General features: G+C 38.7%; 2 protein-coding genes and 1 pseudogene across 5 annotated transcripts; 1 reads left to right on the forward strand and 2 right to left on the reverse strand.

Annotated features, from left to right (window-relative positions):
• Positions 1 to 3,336: 3,336 nt before the first annotated feature.
• LOC104429827 (probable disease resistance protein At4g27220) lies at positions 3,337 to 11,192 on the reverse strand. 3 transcript variants are annotated; one of them, XM_039304399.1, is made up of 5 exons: positions 10,133 to 11,192; positions 7,593 to 7,747; positions 7,150 to 7,496; positions 6,144 to 6,365; positions 3,337 to 5,420 (listed from the first exon to the last, which is right to left on the reverse strand). In XM_039304399.1, exons 3-5 carry the CDS (start codon positions 7,169 to 7,171, stop codon positions 4,270 to 4,272), a joined length of 1,395 nt encoding a protein of 464 aa, XP_039160333.1. In that variant the 5' UTR covers positions 7,172 to 7,496; positions 7,593 to 7,747; positions 10,133 to 11,192; the 3' UTR covers positions 3,337 to 4,269. The 3 variants fall into 3 exon arrangements, with proteins under 3 accessions (XP_039160333.1, XP_039160335.1, XP_039160334.1); XM_039304401.1 differs by having other exon boundaries at positions 3,337 to 5,803; XM_039304400.1 differs by lacking the exon at positions 7,593 to 7,747.
• A 1,011-nt stretch (positions 11,193 to 12,203) lies between these two features.
• On the forward strand, positions 12,204 to 15,869 carry LOC104429832 (annotated as a pseudogene).
• Positions 15,870 to 17,081: 1,212 nt separating this feature from the next.
• Positions 17,082 to 20,261, reverse strand: LOC104429829 (N-terminal acetyltransferase A complex auxiliary subunit NAA15-like). 2 transcript variants are annotated; one of them, XM_039304557.1, is made up of 10 exons: positions 20,180 to 20,261; positions 19,925 to 20,024; positions 19,705 to 19,831; positions 19,119 to 19,256; positions 18,842 to 18,898; positions 18,489 to 18,586; positions 18,335 to 18,393; positions 18,141 to 18,252; positions 17,929 to 18,029; positions 17,082 to 17,620 (listed from the first exon to the last, which is right to left on the reverse strand). In XM_039304557.1, the coding sequence occupies exons 4-10, from the start codon at positions 19,149 to 19,151 to the stop codon at positions 17,421 to 17,423; spliced, it is 660 nt and encodes a 219-aa protein (XP_039160491.1). In that variant the 5' UTR covers positions 19,152 to 19,256; positions 19,705 to 19,831; positions 19,925 to 20,024; positions 20,180 to 20,261; the 3' UTR covers positions 17,082 to 17,420. The 2 variants fall into 2 exon arrangements, with proteins under 2 accessions (XP_039160491.1, XP_039160492.1); XM_039304558.1 differs by lacking the exon at positions 17,929 to 18,029 and having other exon boundaries at positions 17,428 to 17,620.
• Positions 20,262 to 21,609: the final 1,348 nt, after the last annotated feature.

The raw sequence follows: 21,609 nt of genomic DNA on the forward strand, positions 1-21,609 counted from the left end.
CGAAGTCAAGTCCACTTAACCGAACCCACTTCACAAAATTCAAACCCAGCCCAAACAAGATTAGATCCAAACCCAATTAACTAAACCAGGCCCAACTCACCAAACTATAGCTAAAGCCTGAACTCACCACCCTTGTAGCATAGACGAAGCCCCAATCACCAAAACTAACACTTCAAGTCCAAGGCTCACGAAGTCTAAATGAGCCCAAAGCCCACTACTCTCCCCTCATCAAATTTTCCAATGCCACAACTGCTCCTCAACGTCGTCTCCTTCGAGCACACGCCTGAAACGCCTGCGGCCTTCCCTTATCTTTCATGCTCGGTTCCCTGCTCCCGGAACTCCCCACCTCCAATCTCTTCCGCGATGGAGTTTTCACATCTATAGATTAGTACCTAAAGCTTCCCTAAACCGGAAACACTCAAACCTCACACCGATAATACTCTTATGCCACCGTCGCTAATTCTCGGCCATCAGCTATAACAATTGCCATATTACCAGCAACCACCAGCCACTTACTTTCACAGCCAGTCATGACCGGAGAAGAACAGAAAGAGCATGGATTTAGCTTATACATTTTATCGAACCCTTGGTGGGTGTCGACTGACATGAAGCACAACAAGCATTTGAGGCACAGGCCCAAGCCTAATACATCCATAATCAACAAACACCCAGCATAAACAATACGAGCACGAGAAACTTGGCGTGCGTGAAAACCAAAGCCGACCAGCCTGGGTCCGTAGATAAAATAAAATAAAATAAAATAACACAGGCGTTGGAGCGTACGTCCGCGAGATCCCTAACAGGCTCAACAACGACGGCCAGAAGGCGAAACCGAAGCTCGGCTCTGTGTCTCGCTTTCTCTCAGTCCCTCCCTCTGCTTCCCTCTCCCTTTTCCGAATGGTCAGCCCCCTCTCTTTTTCAAGAGATCTCTCCCTTGACCCCTACCACCACCTATCTCCTGACCAAGTTAGGTCCATTTCGCCTAAGTCAGCCTCCGAACTCGTGGCTAGCACGCCCTCTACCAGCCGACTTTTGTCCACGCCGTTTTTTTGCCTCCTACGCGTGCGTGAGGGAGAGAAGAAGAGAGACAAAAACGATGGGGGTCTGGGCTGAGAAGGAAGAAAAGCCCTCTTTCTTTCTTTTCCTTTTAAAAAATTATTAATTTTTTTAAAAGGAAGTATGTTTTTTTTTTTTTTTGAGGAATTGGTCATAAACAAAGCAGCAGAAAAAGTATGTTTTAATAAATAGTTAATACCCTAAAAAACCTACACGTGTGATAAATTTACCACAAATTATTTTTTTAACAATAAAAAAATCCTAAATTGATACACCTATGACAAATTTACCTCAATTAACCATAAAAAAATCTAAATTGGTATTACCCCAAACTAATTTATTCGACCGTCAAAAATCTTAAACTTGTACATTTATTACAAATATATCACATGTTAAATTAGATTAATACCACAAAAAAATCACAAAAATTGTAAAGCGTGACATTTAACTTAATAATTTGACAGTAAAATTTAATGGAAATTAACAAAGGGTAAATTTATCACAAGTGTACCCGTTTGGGGTAAATTTGTTAAATGTGTACACGTTTAGGGTTTTAGTGATCAAAAATTAGTTGGAATAAATTACACGAGATGTATCAGGTTTGGGGTATTTAGTGTAACTCTTTAATAAATTCTATTACTATAAATGCAAGTATTTCTAATATCTGTATGCTATGTAATTTACTGAAAATTGTTTTTGTTAGGGGCCAAGGGTGGTCCCTAATTTTTTTGGGATAAATAAATAGTGAAAATTTAGATATCAAATAGATATTTACCTGTTACCTTGATTCACTTTAATCCTCCCATTAGCTCTGTTAGGTTATAGTGGATGTAAAATTTAAAATGTGCTTTTTTTTTTTTTTATTAACGACGACTTATGATTGAAAAATAAAACAAAAAATTATGTGTTGTTTAGATCATAACACGAGTGATTTCTCCCGTTTCGATTTTTATTCAAAGAAAGATGATATATATCAATAAATTAACAATAAAAGAAAGATCCAACCTCGGCCTCTTAAAATCCATGAAATTGTCAAAGACACAAGTACATTAAATTTGCCGTTCAAGACTTTTTTTTTTGTTAGTCCTACTCATTCCTGTTACACTCACTCGGATTTTTGCCATGTCTCTTGCGGGCGTGCGAGATCGAAACTCACTCCCGAAACTTACACGTCCCCATCCCATCCCCCCCAAGAATGTGGAGATTTGAACCTCTCACCTCCCCCTTCCATGTTGGAAGAGTGGCCACTAGGGCGAATCCCAGTGGTTAGTTTCAAGACTTGAATGCATGAAATAAAAGTTTTAAAACTCAAGTGCATTAGTGATAAGTTTTAGAACTTGCCCTATAATTGTCCCATTTTCTTTTGATATTTTAAATTGGATCTAAGGTAACATTGAAGACCATATGATAGCCCCTTCAATATTTTCTCGAAAAGTTGATCGATTTCCAATCAAAGTAAATCTATTGCAAGACAATAAAAATTTGCTACGATTGGGAAATAAAAAGTTGAATTTCGGCAAGCCAAAAGCGGACTGACTTCTAAATGCAATGACCACAAACAAAAACTACTTGCAACTGAGTGTGATGCGAGGAAAGCAGAGGGATTCATAACGGAGTCAAAGAGGAAACTCGCAAGTATATTTAGTTAGCATGTATCGCAGCCTTCTTTGGTGAATATTCTACAGAAAACCAGTGATATGGTTAAGGGATGATTAAATGGATTAGCTAGAATTCACATAGGAAGAACATATAGAGTTCGCTTCCCAAAGAAGGTTATTATATGAACCCACACATACGTCCCATCTAGGGTCATGAAGCCCCCCATGGACCTGGTTTTCTTAATGAACAATATGGTATATCAAATTTTAGTAAAATTAAAAGTAATTCCACGCTAAACTCGAAATCAAATAATGTTTTTGTTAATCAGGCAGGGGAGATGAAAAAGTTTATCAGGTAAAACTAATAAAACATGGCTTAATATTTCCTATCTCTGTTAGACTAGGGAAGGCTGGGTGTAGATGGGGTGGTAGTGATGTAACTGCTGCCATTATCCCCATTATTTCCTCGCAATGAGATATTCGAATCTTACGGAGAAGCGGAAGGCAGAATTCAGACCCATAACAAAAGAGATACTTCAGTTTCAGACATCGAGATATTTTCAAAACCCTAAGGCTTGGGAAGGAAAGATGGGTAAGGAAGTAAGGGATATTTATTATTTTATCTTGTCCTCCACAGAGCACCTGTAAGTTTTTCCATACGTCTATGTTTAGCAACTCAAGGTTTCCAAGCTGACCCATGCCAGACAAATTTGTTATACCGTCGCACTCTTTCCCTGCCAATGTCCGCACATCTAGGGGAATCAAAATACAAATGCCAATGTAGTCCCCTCCCACACTCGCAATAGAATGACTCCACTTACGAATGTGGACACTCCTCTCACAATTCCCAAATCTAGCAGCATAACTTACTTTCACATGAAACTTTGGTTCTTCTTGATCCACTTTGAGCTCGTAATAAGGAGGGTCATTACTCTATTCAATAACCCTCACACACTTATTGAAATCATCCACATCTTCAAAGAAGCATTCAAGTATCTCTAATGCCCGCAAATTTGTAATGTCTTCTCCATTTACTACTGCCTCAACTTTAAGATATTGCAAGTTTAGCAAACTCCCCAGTTGACTGTTGGGTAGTCTCTTTATACATGTATTAGTTAGGTCAAGGTATCTCAAGTTCACCAACATTCCCACATCCTCGAGTGCTTCAAGACAAACACAGCCACTAGCATCCAACTTTCTTAAAGATGTGAGCTTCCCTAAACAAGGAATATGACGCAATTCCGAACAACCTGTAAGCAATAGTGCCCTCAAGTTTACCAAGTTTGAGATGGAATCTGGAAGTTCTCTTACTTTACATCCACTCAGGTTTAGAACCTTCAACTTCCATAAATGTTTGAAGAAAGAATCAGGGATGGCCACACCATACGACAAGCTATTATTCAATAGAAGAGTTGATAGTTTAGGACAGTTTGGTGACATGTCCAACGGAAATTCTCCAGTGTGATTCTCCATCAGAGAAACTTTCTCCAATGCATCCATCCAATATTCCTTTTGTGGAATCCTAGTCAATCCCTTTCCTACTTTTACAAGGGAAGTCGCACCCATGATGTGCAATGCCATGTCTCTAATCAAATTGTACATCTTGACTTTGCTATCATGATCTTCCAATAAGCAAACATTTTCCAAGTTTGTTCTTAATGGCAAGGCCTCTGTCATCTTGTTTCTTCCTCGTATTCAATCCATCAATCAATCCTTGGTCAATAAAGAATTCTATCAACTTCAACTTATCAATCAATTTATCTTCTAGATAAAGTGCACAAGATAAGAAACACTGCTGAACTTCATGATCTCTAAGGAGATCGTAACTGATTTCTAGATTCCTTAAGACCTTCATTTCCATATCCCTTAGCCCCATATCTGATTCTTTCAATTTTTCCAAGACATCCCTCCATTGAAACACATTGGTTGCTCCTCGCATGCTTCTTGCAATCGTGATGACTCCAAGTGGCAAGCCAGCACATTCCTTAACAATGGACTTCACAATTGCTCGAATTTCCAAATCAAGTGCCACTTCAGATCCAAGCTCCTCCAAAAATAAATGCTCCGCTTCTTCTTGATATAGAGGTTCAATTTTTATCTTTACTTGACAATGCATTTGGCAGCATACACCAAAGGATCGAGTGATTAAAACCAACTTAAGTGCATCTGCTTTAACAGGGATTCCCACCTCTTCAAGATCAAAGCATTCCCACACGTCATCGAGGATTATTGTAGACTTCCCTCTTCCCATTAAACAATTGGACAACTTTGCTGCTCGTTTCCTCACATCCATTTCCTCTAGTCTGCCCAAACCTATTTCCCTCCAAATGTCATCCTGCAATTTGTATGTGTTAAAATCTTGTGACATAGTTATCCACAACACATTGCCATAGTTTGCTTCTTCCAAGAGTCTATTATGTACATGCACCATAATAGTTGTTTTACCAACACCCCCCATTCCATAAATGCCTAATCGGGACACTTGATTCCCTCCTAGGTACTCCAAAATCTTTGCAGTATTCCTCTGAAATGCCTCTCCCACCATCTTTGTTTCTACCAGTTTTGTGGCCTTGGTTTTTCTTTCCTCAAATGGTCCTTTCAGGAAGTTGTCTTTTAGGGATAGAAACGCAGCAATTTCTGACTCATCCCTTATGTCAACTTCTCTGCTACAGAGTCGTAATTTTCTTTTCAAAGCTCTTTTCTCTTCAAAGTTGTCATCTGTGTCTAAATGACTCATCATTGACGCACCCTTGTTCATATCTAATTCTGCAATTTCAAAATTCAATAAGTCAAGAGTCCTTAGATAGCATTCTTGCTGCCCGGTTATAATGTCATGCTAATACATAAGGATTAAATGTAACATTAATACATAAGGATTAATTTTTAGATAAACATAGACCTGGTGATACGGTAGGCCTATCAGGCTTGTTCCACAAGGTGGAATATGAGGTAGAGAAGCATTATTTGAAGCTTGTGATGATGATGATGTGATACATGGATCCATGTTCATTAGAGCTTGTGGGTGAAGTGTGATTAAGTGGGTTTTTCCATGATGATGATGGCACGGCTGGATTCTACTCCACGTTCCTTGTCTCATGATTAATGCATTGGCATTTTAACACTTCAATGTTGAGGGGTACCAAAGCTGACTGGATAAAATATTTAATTGAAAGATCAATTAGCACTGGACTTTCAAATCAAGCCGCAGGTCAAAACATACAGACTTGATCACGAAAAAGATCCACAGCAAGAATCAACATGCATATAAGTTAATATGTTGATGAAAGAAACCATGCTGTAGAAAGATAGTGATATCGGACCTATAGAATATGCAATGATACCACTATAATTTGAAGACAAGGTGATATCGAAAGAGATGAATTTGAGTTATGCTAAAGAAAACATCAATGCTCACTCGATTAAGATAATATAGGAATATCTATGATTCATTCAGAACGGCAGTATCTATTTAGGTCCATCAAGGCATACCTTTTGATGATGATGTGTTGACAAAATTTGCTGCATCCTTTGGCAATTGCCAAAATTGTGTTGGAGACACAGGATAAATTTCCATTGCTTCTTGCATAAGAGGTGAACTGGTTTCAGTTTCACATTCTTCATTGCAGCTTGGAAGTGGTTCATGAGAATGCAGGACAGTGGTTTGATCATACTGGGATAATGATGCCCCTGCTAGTGCGTGTTTCTGCATCCCTAATTTATAAGCCATTCATGCATTAGACTCTAATCAAAACATTCTTACTCACCATGACAAAGCAACATGGGGTTTACAAAGAGACCAAGTGAATGATAAATTTAATATGGACTTTGTTAATAAGTTCCCTCGCAACACTTGTTATACACTCAATAAAGGAAAGTTTGTAATTTTCAATAAACTGTCTCTCTTCTAATATGTGTAATCCATGCATTGAGAATAAGAATATCTCCTTCATTAAGTATACTTAACAAGTAAGACAAGACGCTCATTACAAGACCCGTTTAATATAGATCGATAATTTTAGACCTTCTGATGTTGATGGGCCTATTGTATCTATGATAAGCTCTGGAATCTGGAGAGTGTTATCAAGGAGCTGGCAGTTCTGTGATGGCAATGGCGCACTTGGATTCTATTGTGCATCTAATGTCTCAAGGTCAACATGGTAAAAAAAGACACCTGGTCACTTGGCGAACAAGTAAAGAATGAATTTGGCGGGGTAGATGCACTAGAGTAACTAGTTGCGCCTTCCAATGGGAAAGAAGGCATGCCTGATGATTGATTGAGATATACGATGGCATTAATCAGATTCATATAGCTGGCTTTAGGAACATTTTGAAGTTTAGGGCGCAGGGAAGCTGGTTGCTTTGGCGTGCCGTGAAATGGATGTTTAGACATCAAAAAATTAATGTAAACCTAAATCCATAATTAAGATCAGATCGATAAAAAAAAATTTTACTTTGCTAAAATGCTAATTTTCTGCGGTAATTTGGAAATGCAAACCTTGTTGAAATTGTAAGCTCATTCTTCCCTCCACATTTGGCAGATTGGCTGTGATGGTTGGAACTGTTATAACATTTCCTTGTATCCTTTCATCAAATACACCTTGGTCACTCAAGTCCAGTTATTTAGTCATCAGATGGTCCGTGGCTTCTGTTCTTACTAACAAACTAACTTTCTCACATGGTCTAATACCATGTCGTGCAATTCCAGCGAGGTGAGCCTTGATCCTTGAAGCTCCTCCACTATACTGACATTCGCAGAAATTGCACTTCCATGTGTTTGCACCCAGTCACATCACGTACCTCCACAATGGATCCCTTTCTCTAGGCATTGCTGCTATCAATATCCTACAAAAAGTAGTCCAGTTAAATAAGGATGTTCAGTGGGTGAGTCTTTGATTCTTACATATGGAAGATTGCAAAGATGAAGACGTGGCAATGTACCAGTTAGGACAGAGAAAGAAGATTCAGATGCATGTAAGTGGCAAAGAAGCACATCAAAAGTAGAACTAAGAAGATGTTCTTGAGATTCTGAAGCACTGGTCAGCATCCAGGAATCGAGCACAGAGTTTCTTTTGCCGAAGGCGGAGATCTAATTCCTAAAGAAACAAAGACATAGGTCAGGTGTTGTAAATGGGAATGAACAACATTTGATGAAGAACCAAGAGCAACTCTACCACAGAGACAACAGAACAGTTGCTGAGAATGCATGCAGTAAACATCTGTCTTTTCTTAATCATTTCATTATGTTTTCCTATAAGAGAGAGACAAAGAGAGACTTGGAATTGGTCAATGTCTTGAATTATTATCAACATCAGTGTTGGAAGATACAGGTATGCTTTATTTTATTGCACTGTACTCCATTCATGAACCCTTGCCACATTAGCATCTCCAACTAGAATTGCCATAGATTACTAACTTGTGAAAGTCCAGTGGACTCCTTGTTGTCCCAAAACCTATTTCAACTAACGTTTTGTAGCATCTTTAGCCACATGAATAGGAAACTCGGGTGCTACATGGAGGCCTCATGAAGAATTGTTATTAAATGCTTTCACTTTTTCATATCTTCTTTTTACATTCTACACCATAACCTATTACTGAAATAAATAAAAATGATTTTTCCCTCTTTAAAGATTTGATTGTTTTTACTCCACCTCACATAACTTTGACTTTTCCATTTATTTTTCCTCCTTAGATTCTACGAAATAATATATCTTCAATATTTTAATAAATAATCAGCATTATCCAAATTAAATCCCATGCGTGAAAATTTCAAACATCTGGATATATTATCTGTTTCGTTTTATAATTTAATATATTAAACCAAAAAAAGAAAAAAAAGAAAAATAGCTAACCAAATAACCTGGAATTAATGGATTATTATTATATACATAGTCAGTGTTAAAACCCATTGCACATTTACCGTGAATGAGTGCATGTATGTTTAGAGTTATCATTGTAACCGAGTTCTTCCACATGTCAATGCCTAATCATGAATGTGTAAACTATTTTTTTCATCGGCAATGGACCTAATAAAATCTTAATTTTATACAATGCAAGGAGATTGCCATCTCAAGCTTCCACATTTTTATATTGTTTCCCTTTCATTTCAAAACAATAACCTATTACCAAAATAAAGAACAATTTGTCAATTTATATGGATGCCACCCAGCACACATAACTTTCACCTTTTAGTGGGGTCGTCAAATGGGTGGGTCAGATCAAGTATGGGTCGAGTTGAAAATCATCCAACCCATATTGACCCATTTCCATGCAATGCAAATTTAATGATCCATACCCGACCCAATCCATATTACCAAAACCCATTAAAATTTAACACATTCTAGGAAAACCCTTACCCACTCATTTAACCCATGTTAAGCTCTTCACGTGTATGTATTGCTTGGATAAAAACTTCACATCAAATTAAAAAAGAAAATTAACAAAAAAAAAAAAAATCAGCAAATAAAGCAAAAAATATAAAAATCTATAGATTGAAATACTTATAAAGAAATCTTGATAATAGAAAGTTCGATCCGCTAACCATAAATCATGAAATATGATGGAGTTGTGGAGTCCGATAGAAAAAAAACAATATTCGAGGGTAGAAACAATTTGTTGTGGGCAGGTAATTCCCAGTAGGTCAGCCATCTGATATGTTAAAGCAGATAATAGAGCTTCTATTGCCACTAATGGCATACATATAATTTCAATTATGTATTGGGGCAATATCTTTTATAGTAGTAACATTAAAGCTTGTAACACTAATACTTCTAGTGGAGCGATTGCTTAGTGCAGCACTGTGGTTTTCCCTTTCTGATTTTGAAAGGGTTTTCCATGTACAAATTTTCGCTTGTTTTTCTTCTTTAATTTTCTCTTCATATATTTGCGTTCCTAACAAAATGGGTTCTAAATTTAGTTTTTGGTTAAATATAGACCGATTTTGAGCCATCCATAAATCAAGAAACAGTTCCACGAGCAAAGTCAAGAAAGCACAGCATTGAACCCACCTGGCCTTGGTATTTCTACAAAGTTAGCAAATCTCTATAGCAAAGTCTTGACCAAAACTCACCAAACTCAAAGTTCTTTCTTTCTTTTACAAACAAGTTAAGGATATATCAATTCACATTACTCATACACAGCAATACTAACAACACATTTCCAAGGAAACAGTTCCCACAATTGCGATTAGAAGAATGGCATGAATAAGCCCAGTGAGCTATGCAGAAAGCATCAAAGTTTACGGTCTTAGAGCAAATTCCACTAGGCTGAAAAACTTGGTTTTAGCATTAAGTTCTTCCTCAATTGAGAATACAACCTTGCACAGCAGGTGGCAAACTTGCAATGTACTTGACCAGTTGCGAGGTCATTAGCTAGTAGTGCTCCATTTAGAATCAATTAAATCATGCTCTGTGGCTATTAGCAAATAATTCTGTTTCGAAATACCCACGAGAGAGAGACAGAGAGAGGAGTAGGTTTGGTACCTATGGTAGCCGGCAAAGTGAAGACGGCGATGGGCCTCCAGAAATCGCCTAAGGCTGGGACTCCTCCGCCGCCGCCGAAGCCCGTCAAGACCGAGCTCCTCGAGCACGAGGTCGTCCGAGACGGCGTCCCTCGTCCCGGTCTGCTCCAAGCACACCGAAATTGCCAAGACGGTGAAGCGAAGAACTCGAATTTTCGAACGATATGCTGATGAGCGAACTGGAGATGTCTAGGGCTCGGTTCGAGGAAGAGGGAAAGAGAGACGAGACTCCGTGCTATATGTAGTCCATGGAGGATCGGCACGTGGCCCATTAATAAAATTTTGTGGAGTTCCTTTTTTACCCTAAAAAAATCATCAGAAACCCAAATTTACCCCTTTCTAAAAGAACAAAATCAAGGTTTTCCTTGCAGCTCCTCCAGAAACGCTCACGCTCCAGTCCTCACGCTCACTCTCCCGAGAGCCCCACGACGACGCCGACTTCAGATCCGCCAACGAAAAATCTGGGTTTGTTTCCTCCGCTCGATTCTTCTCCTCATCTGGGTTTGTTCCTATTTCGATCTTCTGAAACGGAGGACGCAGAAGCTCGCAATTCGACTCCTCCCTCCCTCCGACGCGACCACTCAGACCATCGCCTCCGCTCGATTCCCTGCATCCTCGCACGTTTTTCCCCTGCTTGTGGGTAGTGAGGTTCGGGCAACCTTCGGAGGCCCGCGCTTTCTCTCTCTAAGCCTTCTTGGGTCGTCAGGACGGAGGCAAGTTCCTCTTTTTGTCTCTCGAGGTGACCCTCTTTGTATGACGCGTTCCACCTTCCTGCCCTAAATTCGCACTGATTCTGGCGTTTCATGGTTGTGATGGTCGCAGTCGAACGTGCACAGGGAGGCTCGAAAGAAGCCGGAACCCCCTTGCGTCGTCTGCCGTGGGAGCGGAAGGATCGATTGTCACCGTTGCCGCAGAAAAGGTCTCTCTCTCTTTCTCTCTCGGTGGCAAACCCAGATGGTTTGGTTAGATATCAGCTCAGGTTATTGGTGAAATCTCCTAACTTTTTGCAAGTACATACTATTGCGTCGAGGTCTTGATCAGAATAGAAATGTTGTTTGTGAGTGATCTGCGCGTGCAACACTGTTGCAGGTGTTTGCTTATAGATATCTCGTGGGGATGAACTTGATTAGTTTCCAAATGTGAGGGCATAGATTGACCTTATGCATTGTTCTTGCAAGAGAGATTCCATATAAAATAAACAAAAATGATATTTCCCTCTTTAAAGATTTGTTTTTACTCCCCCTTACATAACCTGTTTTTTTTTTTTCTTTTTTGACAAATCACCTCACATAACTTTGACTTTTCTATTTATTTTTCCTCCTTTGATTCCATGAAATAATATTAGCATTGTTTAAATTAATCCCCATGCGTAGATATTATAAACATCCAAATATATTTTCTGTTTGGTCTTATTTGATGTATTAAACCAAATAAAGAAAAATTGTTAATCAAATAACCTAATAATTTAATGGATTATTGCTAGGTACATAGTCGATGTTAAAACCTCATTACACATTTACCGTAAGTGAGGAACGTATGTGTTTGGAGTTATCTTTATAATCGAATTTTTCCGCATATTAACACCTAATGTGAATTTGCAAATTATTTTATACATCAATAATGGACCTAATAAAATCTTAATTCTGTATAATGCATGGAGATTGCCATCACATGCTTTCATATTTTTATATCGTTTTCCTTTTCAATTTTAAACTATAACCTATTAATAAAATAAAGAGCTATTTTGCCACTCAACCTCACTTAACTTTCACTTTTTAATAGGGCTGTTAAATGAGTGGATCGAGTAAAAAATGGGTCGATTATATTAATCATAACCCATTTTCATATTACGTAAATTTAATGATACATACTTGACTCAACTTGTATTATCGAAACACATATATATTTAACCTAATATAGGAAATCCCTTATCCATCCATTTAACACATACGTTTTGCGCTCACACCGCCTTCTTATTTGCCAGGTTGGAGCATCTCACGTACCTAATATTTTCTCAGGTGGGGTCCGGGGTTTTTTTTCCGTCCGTCTTGTTAGCGAGATGGACGGTGGAATAGACAACTCGGGTGCTACGTGGAGGCCTCCTGGAGCAATGGCACATTAGATAGGTGTTGTCGCATGCTTTTACCCTTTTTTTTTTATTTATATTTTTTTCGTTTTCATTCTACACTATTACCTATTATTATAATAAATAAAAATGTTTTTTTCTCTCTTTAATGATTTGATTGCTTTTACTCCACCGTCGCATGACTTTGACTTTATTTATTTATTTACATTCTCTTGATACTACGGAATAATAATATTTTCAATATTTTATTAAATAGTTGGCATTCCTAATTAACCCCCATGGGTAAAAATTTTGAACATCCGAATATATTATCTGTTTGGTCTTATTATTTCAATATATTAAACTAAATATAGAAAAATTGTTAGCCAAATAACCTAGTAATTTAATGGATTATTGCTGGAAGCATAGTCGATGTTAAAACCTCAATACATATTTACCGTGAATAAGTGGCGTGTGTGTTTGGAGTTATTTTTGTGAGTGAATTATTCCGCGTGTCAACTCTTAATCGGGAATGTGCAAACTATTTTCTAGACCAACAATGGATGTAATAATATTTTAATTTAATATAATGCATGGGGGTTGACAAGTGACCTATTTTATTGCTGCCTCATTGCTTCACTATTTACATCTTTTTTTCTTTTTCATTTCTAGACAATAATCTATTACCAAAATAATGAGCAATTTGTCTATTTATATGGATGTCACTCCACCTCGCATAACTTTCACTTTTTTTAAGAGATTTCAAGTGGCCGCTTTTGGAAGCCACAATAAGATTAAGACGTCTTCTCCCTCTCCCTCTTTTTTTTTTCAATAGCGTCGGATAATCGTCTCTGATGTCGTTGTCATCAAAAGGAGTGGACAGTGTTACTCAGGAAAACGCATTCGCCTCTGCAATTTCGCTGTTCTTCTTTAATTGCTGTTTCCTGAGTTTAATGAGCTCGTGGTAATGATAATAATGATATCTATTGCTCCTATTCTAGAGGATTCTTAGAAGAGAAGCTTGACGATCGGTTTATTTGTTGACATTTGCCGAATGCCAAGTGTCAGGAGTTTTGTTGCAGATGATAAAATTTTCGTATGTTTTTGGAGCTATTATTCATTGGAGCAAGTTCAATAAGACAGGAAGCTCGTGACTTTTAACTTACAATGTTGGACACTCCTGCCATATAGGTTTGTCTTTTGGTCGACTTAGATGGATGTTGGAGTTCCCGAACGACATAGAGATAGTCAGATAGATTGGTATCCTTTGCTAATGGAACAAGTGGAGAGTAGTAGTGGTCATCAGCACATAATTGATGTAGAGAGAAATGGGGATGCCTCATTGACAGCATCTCATGGTGATCAGCAACGCAGGATGGACTTTCGCCTAGCATGCCAGCCCCTGCCGATCAAACAACTGTAAATTCATCAAACAGATCGAACTCCGTGAATTCCTCTAGCACGAGAAGGAGTGATGATTACCACCAGCATCGAACAAGTCCATTGAATTCTGGACTATAGATTTCAGTGGAGTTAGTTGTCACCGTGGGTCAAATTATAGCATCCATAGTGGTTTTGTCATAGTCAAGACATGAAAATCCTGAGGCTCCACTATTTGCATGGGTTGTAGGTTATGCATCTGGTTGTGTGGCAACGCTGCCTATTCTTTACTGGCGTTATCATTCTGGCAACCGTGGTAGTGATCAGCAGTCCAGTCGATCCCATCGAGGGACTTCTCATAGCAGTCAATCAGAGCCTAGATCTTATACAGCTATCTCTGTTGCACAGTCCTCAGATGAGGCAAATCAACATTCTGAAGAATCGGCATCATGGAATGGCCAAATTGCAGACACTCTGAGTTCACGGCAAAGTTCAATCGTTTCTTATGCTGCTCATGGATGATGATTGCTTCTCATCTATTCAAATTGAATTTCAATTTGCACGTTGTGGGATTATTGGCATATTCAGAATAACCTAGTCTGTACAATCTATGATAGATGGAATCAACAGCTAATTTCGTTTTTGCAGAATTAGTGGGCTGGTGGACCATTTCAAGATGGCCTTAGACTGTTATTTTGCTGTATGGTTTGTTGTCGGCAATGTGTGGATTTTTGGAGGTCACTCTTCACCTTCTGATGCTCCAAAACTGTATAGGTACCAATTTATAGGGATGCTGTTCTGTTCTGTCTATACATGTAATTGCTGTGCTTGATGAAATATATGTGTTGTGGCCCTTTTGCAGGTTATGATAGTATTTCTAACTTTTAGCTGTATTGGATATGCCATGCCTTTTATACTATGTGCGACAATTTGTTGCTGCCTACCTTGCATAATGTCTGTTCTGGGCATCCGAGAAGACTTTTCGCAGACAAGAGGAGCCACCTCAGAATCTATCAATGCTCTTCCTATCTACAAATTCAAGGTGAAGCAAGACTTAAATGCTGATGGCGAGGAATTTAACACAGGAGGAAGTGAAGGCTGGGTCTTGGCTCCAGGGACAGAAAAGGAGCGTTTCTTGTTGGGAGAAGACGCGGTAAGCATAAAACCCACTTATGTCCTCCCATTCCAATTCTGGAGTTCAAGCACCCTCCTGCTGAATTTTGACCTATAATGTGGGGCCAGCATTTGATTTCGCGTCCTAAAAAGAAAGGCCTCGCCTCACATCTGCTTATATGTTCGTTAACATGGTGAAACTATCATGATAGCAGCAAGTGGCAAATGCTTACTATCGGCAGCTAGGCATGATATTTATCTTCAAGCAGACAAAGTGATGTTGCCATTGTATTTGTGCAGGTTTGCTGTATTTGCTTGTCAAGATATGCAGATAACGATGAACTAAAAGATCAATGTCTTCCACGTTGAGTGCATTGATAAATGGTTAAAGATCAATGCTTCATGCCCCCTGTAAAAGTGAGATTAGCGAGAGCAGTGGGCTTTCGCAATCTAACAGAGACAGCTAGAACTGAGGACGAGTTTCAAGTAGCTCAAGAATTTGCATAAGGGAGCTGCCCATCAATGTGCCAACTACAATGTTTGCTCATCGGGCTTACGATGAAACAGGGCCTCTTCGCAGAGACGTGTATTGACTTGGCACAGGTAGCAAGAGGTTATATCTGCAAAGAGGTTCTCTTGCGACGCGTCGGAGGATTTACCATTGCTACACTACACTATGGAGAAGTGAATTTCTTGCTTGGGAGTGGTCCCACCTTCTCAGGACATGTAAATGTGAGGTCGAAGTTGAATGCTCGGCTCATACGCCGGGTCCCGTGAAACGATCTGGGGGTGCTGCAATGGCAAAGGAATCTTTGCGCACAGATCCTATATCGGGATAATGGTAATCATGTATATAGCTTGTTCGAAAATACAGCACATGGTGTATTTAATCACGTAAATTGCGATAAACTGTAACTATTCATCGTGTCATGTTCTATTTTGGAGCCCTAGAGTGGGCATGCTTAAGATAAACGGAGGACCTCAGTACTATTGCTTTTACAGACAGTTACCCAAGGCTGATCAAGAAATAGCTAGCATAGTGCGTAATCAAAGTTGTAGCAATATGCTAAAAAATTGCTGATATTTGCAGAGAACAACTTAGTTTTTATCTTTCCTCTTTTAAATAAAAAGATTGAAGACAGATGAGCAATAGAATTTGGAAGAACGTGATGGACAAAAACTGATAATGGATAGAGCAATAGCAATTTAGTCTTTGGTTTTGTTTTATATTCTGTTTGTTTCATAGATTTGGAAAATATTTTTTAATATTAATCAATTATATCAATTCAAATAATTAGTTCATGAAAAGTTCTCTCCATCCCTTGCAATTATGCATGTCTAAATATTTTTATGAATGTTAAAAATCTCTTATTCATAATTTTTTATAGGCAATACAAGTAATATTCATTTTTAAAAGTGATACAAATGCATAACTTTTAAGGTGCGTACACGGTGCGTACACAAAGATCAAACCGCACCATCCCTCACAAGATATGAGAGAACATTGCGCAGGTGGTCGGTTTGGGACTCATAGAAAAGAAGAAAAATGGCTTTTCCTTGAACTTACATATTTCGTGCCATTCATGTTACTATTCTGGTTGTGGTCTAAGAAGCAAGATGAGGCTACATAATTTCAACCTTCTCATTTTGGTGCGAAAACAGCAAAAGTGGCATACCGTTATTTTTGCATTTTCTAAATTTATTTTCAGAGTTTCAGACGACTTAAAAGCAGGAGAAATTGCCAAAGGCCTCAAGAGATAATTTCTTTGAAGGTTGTAAGAGGGAAAACTAGAAGAAAGAAAAAGAAAATAAAACATTTTCCCTACAATCTAGGGAAATTTCCGTACCAGAAAAAAGATCAAGTCCAGCAAAACATATGGCTCCTCTCCAACAACAACCCATTAGGAGACCACTTGTCTTCATCCATTTCATTAGTGATATGAAAAAACCAAAGAAGAAGATAAATTAGGAGGTTCATATTAGCAAGGATAACATAGAGCCAAGGCCCGAATCACTCACTTGCATACTTTAACCAAAAATAGAAAACTTTCATGACCTGAAACTAGAAAACGAAGAACAAAAACCAACCCAGGAGAGCATGTCTTATTGATGCAAAATCTATCATTTGTAACATCTCATTCCAAAATTTTTCACATAACGCAATGTTTAAACAAAGGAAAAACAATGGTGGACATAAATAAGGGAAGTACAACATGTCTCCAGAAGTGAGTTTGCAGAGGCCACTTGTTCTTAAGGCTGACGAAGCATCTGTTCTCGAAAATTTCTCCTGTGGCTCCACCTCAGGGATCTCCTATAGATTGTAAAACTAACAATGCAAAAAGGGAAACCTTAGTTTAATGCATATTCCCATGGAGCCCGCCACCTTTTCTCATTCATGCCCACAGACACAAGGCTATGAATCCGACTGGAAACGAAAGTGGAGGAAGATTATACACAATTAGCAAAACAAATTCCAAGATGAGAGGGAGAGGGAGGCCAAAAAGAACAGAAGCAAATGCTAATCCAATAAAGCGACAGAATGGCCATGAACTGGAAAAGGCCCCATGAATGATACTTCCCCAGTGGTTGAACGAACTATTTCCCAAGCCGCAGCTATTGCTGTGAACTAACTCTCATGCATACCGATGAATGTAGAATTACATTGCCCAAAATGAGCTTTCAACTCCACTTGTTAGATAGAGAGGTCCTTAAAAGCTTCCAGTTTTCCATTTGGCGCAAGAGAATCCATGCTTATGCCACCCGCAGGATGGTTGACTCCATTTTCAGGATTACTAGAAATCTGGTTGTACGAGGACTTTAGAACTGCAGAACTGCGACTTCCTTCAAAATACGTCGAGTGTGGGGAGTATTCGGCACAACGTAATTTCCATCCTGTTTAAGATGTATTTTACAAGTGTCAGAGACACCATCTCAAAAGTCAAATCTAGCTTTATCCAATCATAATATCCTATCTTTGTATTCAGTAAAATGAGTAGGCCAATAAGGAAGTAGGGATAGAAGAATGGTCATCAGTAACGAAATTCACCGACGAGATCCCTCCCTGACTCTCACACCCCAACACACACCCACCCAGCCACCCACTTGCTACCCTATACTGCTGCTACTCCAATTATTCCAACAGATACTCCACATTTTAAGCATAACTTTAACCAAAAACAGTTGACGAGATCAAAACTTACTTGATGCAGCATCCATATCAACTACAACTGAGGAGAGTAGCTTGTGAACCGCATTACAATCCTTGAGTTTCCATTCCTTAACTGATCCAAGCGCTCCATTTCTATGCGACATGACGTGGACATGCTCAACAGATTATCAAGGGGATGGCAGCGTAAAACAGTCCAAAACAAATGAAATGAAGATGGTAGACCTTCGTTGCACCAAACAGTACCTTTGCACCAAGTTGTTGCTTGAATCCTCAATTAATTTCACAGCCTTGCTCTTATTGCTGGGTTCCAAAAGATACAGCATTTCTGCAGCAGCTGCCCTGTGCATCAAGGAATCTGCACACACAATAAAAAAAGACCAAGCACACTTAGAACATGTTATAACACACGTAAGAAAATTGTCTGATGTTGAGGATACCTTTATGCTTATCGAGGAATGACTCATTTGCCTCTAAAAGAGACTTCCCATGCAAATGACTGCAAGATGAACAATTGTATGTGTTAAAAGACTGTCATATTGAAAAAACAAACAAGAAAGATATAGCAAGTCCAAAAGACAGGTTGTAAAGAACCTGATTTCTGGTCGTTCAGCTTCTAATACAGTGCAAATAAGTTTCTCGGAGTCAGTAGCTGGGGCAGCCATGGAACTAACTACGTGGAAAAACTTTAACTGCAGCATAAGAAGCACCCATCAGGGACAACACCAAGCTGTCAAAGTCTCTAGCAACCGGGGAAACAATATAGACCACCACTGAAAAGAGTTGAGGAAAAAGCAGCAGCAACACAGATCAACATACTATGACTTGCATCAAAATTTACAGACACCCAAAAGATGCGACAAATATATCAACAGCTCAACCCAAGGAGTTAAGAGGACATATGAAAATGATAAAATATCTCGAGTGCAAACTAGAGAGACACTAACCAGGCACCTATGTGTGTCAGGGCTTTCCGCGTCCAACCGGAGCAGCTGCTTCACCGCCTGGGTTTATGAAAAGAGCAGCATATAAAGATGCATATATTAAAATGGAGTTAAGTAGAAAATTAAATTGCAAGCGGCACATATATAGGAAAAAGAAACAGAACATTTATCAGCTCGTCATTAAGTTACTCCGTACAATATGTTTCAAGAAGTTTCAAGAGTAAGAAAGTCACTGGACAAAAGAAAAAAGAAGAAGCAAAGTAACCCCAGGCAAAATTACCTGAAAAGCAAGCAAAGTTTTCCGCTTTCTCATATTTACTTCAAACGAAAGAATGTGTGTTTCCAAAGAATCAGGTGAGCTCCTTTCAAGCCGCTTCAAGTACTTTGTTGCCTCTGATAGTGGATCCTCGACCTACCACTACATATACATAATGGAATCCAGGTCACAGCAGCAACTATTAATAAAAAGGAAGTAAGATAATATATGAAGCCAAAAAGAAGATTGCGTAGGAATATTATATACACTAATTTATCAGGAAGAAGCTGCTCATTGGTACATATCATGCTCTCTCTAGAAATGATAAAGCACATTTTTTGGCGAAAGGAATGTAATCACCAATTCCAATATTAGTATTTTCATGTGCTTTTCAGAATCAAAATGGGCAGGCATTCGCGTATATGACAGAGTGCCTATCCCCCCTCCTTTACAAGACACTTTTTTTTTTAATTGTAGCCTAACTATTTCCCATTTCATAGATGGATATCTAGGGACTCAAGTCTAAATAAAATTGACTGACACAATTGAAATTTGTACCAGACATATTTTACTCGAGTAATTATGAAAATTGAATCTAACAAGAAAATACCTGGTAAGTCCAGCTAACTTGGTGCGGAAGTCATTAAAGTTACTAGAAGGATTCTCATCACTAAGGATCTGGTGAAGTTCCTTCTCTTCACACTGATGAAGCCTTTCCAATCTGGACTCTGCCTCACCTGGTAAAGAAACCATTTCATGTAAGTAAATAGGAAAACAAGAAGGATATGCATGGCCATTGTCTATCCACAATCCTACTCTCCAATACAAACCTTGCAAATACTCAAAAAATTGTTTCTTAGCATGATCATATTCTGGTAGATAATAACCATATGCATATGTCCACTTGAGCACTCGCCTACACTCAACTATCTGCAAACATCAAAGGAGCCTAATTTAGTTTCACGAAGCAGGTCGGGATAATAAATCAAAACACTCCATCAGATTTTAACCTACATAACAGCCGTATTTACATTCCAAACTGAAAATCACATAAATCATATTTAAGTTGAATTAAGTAATAAAACCTGTTGCCAGGCCTTTTTGATGAACTTCAACTATGACTCCGGCTGGCATTGTGTGTCACTAAGCTTATCAAACTGGCAAGAAGAAAAGACAAAACCTTATTTAATCAATAGCGAAGGGTCAGGAAGCATCCGTAGCACAACATAATTAAACCAGATGAATAGAAAAGAAATGCATCTCGCTTCCTATCACAAGAAAACAAAGATCAATCTGTTAATTTAACATCATAAGTAGTTTATCGCAACTCAACTTGCCCAGTTGCCACTTAGCATCAACAACCCAATATAGATTCTTTAGACACAACCGCAATCCTTAGTGTACTCAATATCCATGACGGTGACTAAAATGTTAGCCCAAGTACGAGAGAGGCAAACACATACGAAACAAAGATCTTCTGGTCTTGTAGCACTCCTTACACTTGGCCAATGCCTCTGCAACAAACCGTGGCCCAAGAGCTGAACCTCTGATTCCAACTGAAAGTACTTGAGTAAAGCGATCCACGGGAGAAGTAGGAGGGGGCTTAATCTACAAATTAAGTGTCAAACATAATCAAGTCAATCAATTCGTCTGTGTCCAATGCAATCAACTAAGCACACTAAAAGAAAACCAACGATCAAAAACCAAAATTCATGCTGACATTAATCGGAAAACCTGAAGAAAGTTTTGAAATTACTCATCTCAGAGTCAGAAATTTCCATACATGGTCATTTCAAGTGAATAATACGTAAACGATCTCTCTATCTCTTCGACCAAAAACCAATTCAATTTATCCTCGACTCGCGCTTCCTCGAGACTAAGACAATGCTGGCATTTACTAAAAAACTGACATAGGCATCTACGACAGCAAACCAATTCCCAAGATAAAAAAAAAAAAAAAAAAGGTTCTCTCTAGGAGTCCTCTGCTCCTGATCACTCATCTACAGGATCTTTACAGAAACCTGTTTCCCAATTATAATCCCAGATTAGAATTCGAGTGATCCACGCCAAACAATTTACCAAACAACTATCAGCCACATGCACCAGCATGAATTAAAAGTCATTCTTACTAACTATCCCATAAACAATCGCACCTTATCACTCCATTCACAGACCCGCTCTGATACCACTTAAACGGGATGTCACGCCCCCGATCCTCCGAGCGCGTGAACATCCCACTCGGTCGATAGAAATGCAACTTCCCATGACACGTCACCGACCCATTCAATTTTATTATGCATGCGGAAGCGAAACAAATCCCCTGACAACATTAAACTTGAGATAGAAAAGCAGGCAATCAATCACAACCAAACAAGCTTTCTTATAAACACATAGATTTATATACAACACCGAATTGCCTACAAAATAGACCGCTAAACAAAAGGGAGGCGTCCTATGACCAACTTATCGAACACGTTCGCCAATTCTTCGATCTCCACCTTTCGAACTCAGGACT

This window comes from Eucalyptus grandis, chromosome 11 (genome assembly GCF_016545825.1).
Source record: "Eucalyptus grandis isolate ANBG69807.140 chromosome 11, ASM1654582v1, whole genome shotgun sequence".
NCBI classification, from domain to species: domain Eukaryota; kingdom Viridiplantae; phylum Streptophyta; class Magnoliopsida; order Myrtales; family Myrtaceae; genus Eucalyptus; species Eucalyptus grandis.

What these genes read in the sequence shown, in the direction of transcription:
- LOC104429827 (XM_039304400.1), bottom strand. Translation starts at nt 7,171, where the DNA reads ATGAGCTTACAATTTCAACAAG. An exon ending in GAGCTTACAATTTCAACAAG is followed by an intron (nt 6,366 to 7,149) that starts GTTTGCATTTCC and finishes CTTATAAATTAG; the next exon opens with GGATGCAGAAACACGCACTA. An exon ending in CAACACATCATCATCAAAAG is followed by an intron (nt 5,421 to 6,143) that starts GTATGCCTTGAT and finishes TTGAAATTGCAG; the next exon opens with AATTAGATATGAACAAGGGT.
- LOC104429829 (XM_039304557.1), bottom strand. Translation starts at nt 19,151, where the DNA reads ATGAGAAAGCGGAAAACTTTGCTTGCTTTTCAG. An exon ending in CTGACACACATAGGTGCCTG is followed by an intron (nt 18,587 to 18,841) that starts GTTAGTGTCTCT and finishes CTTATGCTGCAG; the next exon opens with TTAAAGTTTTTCCACGTAGT. An exon ending in ATTCCTCGATAAGCATAAAG is followed by an intron (nt 18,253 to 18,334) that starts GTATCCTCAACA and finishes TTGTGTGTGCAG; the next exon opens with ATTCCTTGATGCACAGGGCA.